We start from the raw sequence: 7,382 nt of genomic DNA, 5'->3' as shown, positions 1-7,382 counted from the left end.
CGCAACATTTACAGAATCTAAATGGGAAAAAGTCACATTTCTTAACGCAAAGTGTGTGGTGAAGTCAATTGGTTTCAATTTACAACCACAAGACGTGCCTTTACATTTCCTGTCTTGCTCACACACAGTGGGCAAAAGGTACCACAACAATATCAACATGAACCAGATTACTACATTACATCTCAATAAAACTATGGTTAACAAGCAAAGAGATAGATGGATTTGCTCATTTCTGTTGACAAGTTAAGCCTTTTGCTCTGTCAAAAAACTACGACATTTATACACGCTCGACCGCCAAATAGCAGAGCGGAAATACCAAAATGAGAAAGGAAGAGGGCTCCATGGCATAATCTATTTTGATTTATTATGGGCATTCCGACACCTTTGCCATTGATCCATTCAAAATAACACAAAAGGTCTCCGTTTCCATTCTAAGTAATTATAGACTGTTGTTGCTTTATGGTTGAGTGTAACTGTAATTAAAGACAAAGCATGTTTTAATCAGGAAGATTCCCATCCATTCTGAACTGGAGTCAGCGAAGCGATGGTTAGGCTGGTGAATTGCATCACTCGGAGTCCAGTAATTATCACTATGAATGAGGGAAACCTTACAAAAAAAACATTGAATTACTAAATTACATACTTTCTACTTAGCCTTTCTACTCTTAGAACATGGGAATCTGATTTGTTTTTTAAACTTTGATTTATCCAGGGAGTTTTGCTTATAATACAGTAATGATATGCTTTGATATCTAACTGCAGTACGCTACCTAAACGTAAACTGGAGAAATTTATCTTAAATTATTATTTTGAATCTATATTCAGGATGGCCACCCAGAGACTTCAGATGTAAATCCCGGAGGTCGACCGGGGTGTTCTAATTCAGTGTCGGTGTGACAAACAGCATCTCCACATCTCACACTGGTCAGATCCTCAGACAGGGTGTGTATGATGGAGGCGTTTTTGTAGAAAGATTCAGAGATGAAGCTGTTTCTTTGCAGCGCAATGAATCACCGCACAGTGGGTTGCTTTCACCAGTGAGCCCCTTTGACTGCTCGCTAATGTTATCTCACTATTAATTAGGCAAAACTACGACCGTCTGTCTGTGAGTCCGAGCATACGTCATCCAATGGGAAAACCATTGAAATAACACAGATTGACATCATTAATGGGGTGATGACGTCATCGTCATCATCATCATCATCATGACTCTGACCTCTAAGGACCCTCCAGGGAGGGTGCTCATGTGCGTCTGGCTGTGACATCCTTTCTAGTTTCTTTTCCTTTCGAGTTGTTTTTTTTCGCACTGATTTTTTGACACTGCACTATTAGGTTGTGTTAGTAGTTTTTGAGAATTTTTGCTTGTGTTTGACATGACAGTGAGATACTTGTTGCACTAACTAACATTGACTGCTATGGTCACTTTGTTTTGGACACTGTACTTTTTTGATGCAAAAGACATTTGCAGTCATTGCTAGTTGCACTAACTAGCATTGACTGCTATGGTCACTTTGATTTGGACACTGTACTATTTTGATAGTTGTTCTTAAGGACACTTTATGTATATATATTTATATATTATTTGTTCACTCTCTTGTTGTACCTTGCTCTTTACTGTACCCTGTTCTTGTTTCTTTTTTTATCTATCATCATCATCAACAGCCAACTATAAATTATCTGTCTGTGAGCCCGTGCATACAACATCCAATGGGAAAGATTTCCAGAGACAAGAACACGCTGTTCTGAAGAACAGTCCTACCAAACGCTTCAAACACCTATATAGAGGCCAGTCAATGATGTCAGTTCTGTGATGTCAATGGCTTTATATAGAATCCCCTTATTAATATGATTGATTACCTATAGCGCAACACTCATACATTAAATAAGAGTTTATTGCTTTGATTCTTTCCAGAAAAACTTTCAGCCAATGGCGAAGCAGCATTCTCGTATGTATAAACAAGGATATATTCACTCAGAATATCGATCGATATCGATCAATATATTGCCCAGCCCCAGTAAACACTGATAGTCACTGAATCAGGGTTTTTCTTTTTTGCGAGGATAACAACAGTGTTCAGGTCATGTTTAATTTGTATCGTATTCAACTCTAAAATGCATAGTTAGATCATCAGTTAATCAGTGCTACAATATGTGGTTTCCGTCCAGGTCCCTTGACCTTAACTGTTAACAGTTAAGGCTGATGATAACATGCTAAGACCACAGTTTCACAAACGTGGGGTCCAGGGGCCAAAATGAAAAGTCTGTAACTCTGAGAGAGAGTACAAATGGAACCAAATGAGGGTCCCTTCTGTTCCCCTTACGGCTCCATTTGGACCCCTGGTGGGCCCCGAACCTGACATTGAGAACCAGTGTGCTTAAGATGACTGTAAAAACAGCCAACGGCTGTTCAGTTTGCCACAAACAGGAGGTTGTGTTGTGCTACACTGTAATGTTATGCTGGAAATAAGCATTGAAAGAAACAAATACTGCTTTTTACCCATTTCTTACTGCTGGGTTTGGGGCCTCTTGATTAAGCAGACATTTTATGCACAATGTCAGCCTCCTGTGGAATAATGACTTTATATACTGTTGTTGGGTAAAGCCTAGCCTCGTGAACCAGGCTTTTATTTTGGCGATCGGAAAAAAAATAGGTAAAGCCTTACTGCCATGCAACGAGTTGTGAGTTTTTTCTTCTTCAATATTAAAAGACAGGGCTTTCCATATGAACAAGTTATTACTGAAGTTATTATCATCATAATTAAGTTATACCTATGCTATAACTTGTCTTACTATAAAACAATGACGATGTCAGGTAATGTTGTAAGTTGTAAAACTATACCTGAGTCACAACACGCATGAGATAAACACCTAGCTGTGGACAAGGCGACTTAGCCAAAATCTCTGTGTCTGTGTCTGAGGGGATTCTTATTGGTCAAGCTTTGCGTAACAGCACAATAGCATACATGGGCAACCGCAGGTTAATATCAGAATACTATAATATATTATCGATTTCAGCTGTTAAAATTCTAAACATGCAAACATGACCCGCTTTAATTGCGACCGAAGGTCGCATATACTCTGAAAAACCGTGTCGCTTGAGTGTCCTTCCTTCCTTCCGAGTTGTGACATCACTTCCTGTACGGGGCGGCTACACGAAATGTGGATAACACTATATATGGAGATAGTCCAGTCCATCATGTCATATGGGACTACCGTCATAGACAGTAGCCAAAAGAGAAGGATACACAAGACTAAGAAAGACAAAAAAAGGAGGAGGAGGATAAAGATACCAAAAGGAGAGAGAAGAAAGGGTGGATGAGGAACAATGTGTCTCAGAAAAGAAAAGGAGGTGACAACGGGGGCGGCTAGATAAAGTTATTAGGCCTGGATCCGACTTTAAGTCGACGTACAGGATTCCAGAAGTGTAGCGCTTATTCGCTCTTGTATCAAACTGGTACTCGAAACGTTCTTAGAATTTAATATATATTTTCTAAAGTAAATATGGGGGCGGCTGTGAAAAAAAGAGAAGAATAAAAAAGAAAAAAAGGAGGAGGAGGATAAAGATACCAAAAGGAGAGAGAAGAAAGGGTGGATGAGGTACAATGTGCGGTATCCTCCTTGTCAAGCTCGACGTTGGTCATTTGGACCTATACATGGAGAAATGGAGCGAACTTGTTTGGCCTAAACATGGAGATGTGGTACAGAATGACTCATATATGGGCATAAAAAGTATGTCATGTGACATCACTTCCTGTACAGACAGTCAGACAGACAGCCATTGACTCCGGCCTAACAATGGCTACTGTCTATGACGGTAGTCCCATATGACATGATGGACTGGACTATCTCTATATATCATACATGGGCAACTGGTGGCCCGGGGGCCAAATGCGGCCCCCACCTTCACTTAATGCGGCCCGCAGGTTGATATTGAAATACTGTTATATTATTGATTTCAGCTGTTACAATTCCAGACATGACCTGCTTTAATTCCTTCAGTCTATATTAGTAGCTTAATGACTAGTATAGTAGTATTAAAATATATTTTTTTATGTCCAATGTATTTGTATTTAGGTTCATAAAGTTAACACGAGTATATAATTAAATGCATTTGAAATTAAATCAAAATGTTACATTTCAGGATTCCAATTAAGAAATAACAAAATTATTCAGGATTCCAATTCAAAAGAAGCAAAAATAGCCGATCTACAAGCTCAAAACGCATCACAGCGCGATGCGTTTTGAGCTTGTAGATCTTGCTATTTTTGCTTCTATTGTATGCAATACTAGAATGACAAATGTGGCCCTCTGGAGTGAAGGTGGAAATATAGTGGCCCTCACCATCATCAAAGTTGCCCACCCCTGCCATATATAGTGTTCTCCACATCTCCATGTTTAGGCCCTATCGCTCACACCCTAGGTGGGGTTGGCGATAGGGCCTTTCTGTGTGGAGTTTGCATGTTCTCCCCGTGTCTCCTAGGGTTGATACCCTCACAAAAACATGAACAAACTCCCCCCAGAATGATAACAACTAGAATCGTCAGAGAAACGCTGTGGTTGGCCAGATAGTCAAGAATTGGCGCGACCTCGCCCTTTAGGGCGAGGTCGCATGTCACCCTGAGGTCGCATTCCACCCTCAGGTGTCTTACTAGTTACTTCAGTCTATATTAGCAGCTTAATGACTAGTACTACTTTTTTATGTCCAATGTGTTTATTTAAGTTTATGAAGTTAACATAAGAACATAAATGCATTTAAAATGAAATGGAAATGTTATTTTTCAGGATTCAGGAATATAGATCTACAAGCTCAAAACACGTCACACGGCGACGTGTTTTGAGCTTGTAGATCGGCTATTATAGACTTTATATGCAATGTGTCCCTCTGGAGTGAATGTGAAAATATAGTGGCCCTTTCCATCATCAAAGTTGCCCACCCCTGAACAATATAGAAAAGCTGCTGGTATTTGTCCCACAAAGTTTTAAATCAAGTGACTGCAAGACATGACAACACTCAGCTGAGCTGACCAATGATGTGCACACAACTACAGTGACATCGTTGTGATGTCATCTCTAAATCGATCCTATTTCCAGAGAAACTGAATGGATTTCCTTGTCTTAAGGAAGTACTGAGTGTTTGAGCTTTCAGCCAGAGGTATAATGGCGTCTTGTTGCAGAAAACGGAAACCGTCTTTTTCTGAGGAGGACTTCTCTTGCCCTGTGTGTCATGACATATTTAAAAGTCCTGTCGTCCTGTCGTGTAGCCACAGCTTCTGCGATGCCTGTCTGCAGGAATGGTGGAAACACAAGAACATAAAGGAATGTCCGGTTTGTAAGAGAACATCTTCAGTGGGCGATCCACCCTGTAACCTGGCTTTGAAGAACATATGCGAGACCTTCACGGAGGAGAAACGCCGGAGAATGGATCCCAAGGAGGCGGAGGAATCGCTGACGAGCTTACAGGAGAAACTAAAGGTCTTCAATGAAGCTACGACTCGGAGTGAACAAGCGGCGGAACACATTAAGGTCCAGACCCAGAACACAGAGAGGAGCATTAAGGAACAGTTTAAGAGGCTTCATCAGTTTCTAAAAGAGGAAGAGGAGGCCAGGATCGCTGCGCTGAGGGAGGAAGAGCGGCAGAAGAGTCGGGCGATGAAGGAGACGATCGAGGGTCTGAACAGAGCGATATCGACCATTTCAAACACGATCAGAGCCATAGAGGAGGTGAACGCGTCTCTGCAGAACTACAAGGCCACGGTGGAAAGAGTCCAGCTCACTCTGCAGGACCCCCAGCCCGTCTCGGGAGCTCTGATAGACGAGGCCAAACACCTGGGCAACCTGGCCTTCAGAGTCTGGGACAAGATGAAGGACGTCGTCTCCTACACTCCTGTCATTCTGGACCCCAACACCGCCCACCCGTCGTACACCCTGTCTGAAGATCTGACCAGTGTGCGATGTGGAGATGAGACAAGTCCTGACAACCCGGAGAGGTTTGACCAGTATGGTCATGTGCTGGGTTCTGAGGGCTTTAACTCTGGGACTCACAGCTGGGATGTTGAGGTTGGAGACAATGAAGACTGGTATGTGGGTGTATTAGCAGAGTCTTACCAGAGAAAGGGAGACAGAGGGGGTCAATACTGGAGAATGATGTTAGAAGATGGTAGATACACTGCAGGCTTCAGGTCCGCATTCTACTCACCAGGGTCATCCACTGCCCTCTGGGTAAATCAGAAACCCCGAAGGATCAGAGTCCAGCTGGACTGGAACAGAGGAAAGCTGTCCTTCTCTGATCCTGATGCTAACGCACACCTACACACCTTCACACACACTTTCACAGAGAGACTCTTTCCATATGTTTATCATAACGATGATGCTGTTCCTCTGAAGATGTTACCAAGGACCATCAGTGTCAATAAATTGTAACTAGCCCTTACCCGTTCAAAGATATGAGCTCCAAAATGATGTGCAGTGTGTGGGTTATGGGATGTGCACTGTGCACAGTATATGAGGGATGGAAAGTAACTTTAACTGGTGCTTGCATGATAATATGTAGGAGCATCAATGTAAGAAATACCCGTTTCGTTTAATGGTTAACCCCCCCAGCCCGCCCGCCCGCCCACCCGCCCATGCACACACCCGCCTGCCTGCACACACACACACACACACACACACACACACACACACACACACACACACACACACACACACACACACACACACACACACACACACACACACACACACACACACAGAGAGAGAGAGCTGGTTAAACATGTTGCCTCATGCTAGATGCAGAATAGATGAGCCTCAAGCTAGATGCAGAATAGATAGTAGATACACCATAAAAATGCTAATATACAGCATACGATTTGTGAAAGTGACAAACGGGCTTCACAGTTATGTCAGGTGTGTTCATATGCTAATTGTGATGCGATTTCAGATCAATTGCTCCAGCCACTGAGGAGAAACGCTGTTTCAGACAGACAGACACTCACTCACTCAGACAGACATTCGCAAAATTATAGTATAGATGTAATGTATTTTTTCCTGCAATACAAAAAAATCCTGTCATGATTCTGAATCCATTGCAAGCATTTGTTTTGCACAAAAAACTTTCCTTGGGCTAGAAATGGCCCCACAAAACGATGGTTTAATGATGAGTCATCACCTTTTCACGTTTAGTGGGTGTTTTTGGGGGCCATTTCTAGAAGAAAGGTCCTTTTTTTAAAACTCATATAACATTAAAACAAACTGCCACAGTGATAGAGGTGTATGCTCTACTGAGCCCAATTTTGGGTGAGTAATGTTCAATGCACAGAGGAACAAAATCATTGCAATCAAAAAAATCATTCTATTGTTGTGCAGCCCATGTAACTGTCTGTTTA

At 42.0% G+C, this 7,382-nt stretch overlaps 1 protein-coding gene across 1 annotated transcript; it reads left to right on the top strand.

The window, feature by feature from the left end:
• Positions 1-5,157: 5,157 nt before the first annotated feature.
• Positions 5,158-6,420, top strand: LOC308282392 (E3 ubiquitin-protein ligase TRIM35-like; the record flags this gene model as incomplete). The annotated part of the gene is made up of 1 exon (XM_080722737.1): positions 5,158-6,420. One exon carries the CDS (start codon positions 5,158-5,160, stop codon positions 6,418-6,420), a length of 1,263 nt encoding a protein of 420 aa, XP_080578863.1.
• Positions 6,421-7,382: the final 962 nt, after the last annotated feature.

The sequence above is a fragment of the Nannobrachium achirus genome, assembly GCF_963921795.1.
Source record: "Nannobrachium achirus genome assembly, chromosome: 3".
NCBI lineage: Eukaryota > Metazoa > Chordata > Actinopteri > Myctophiformes > Myctophidae > Nannobrachium > Nannobrachium achirus.
Note: the sequence above shows the minus strand (reverse complement) of the source record. Positions and strands in the feature narration are given on the sequence as shown.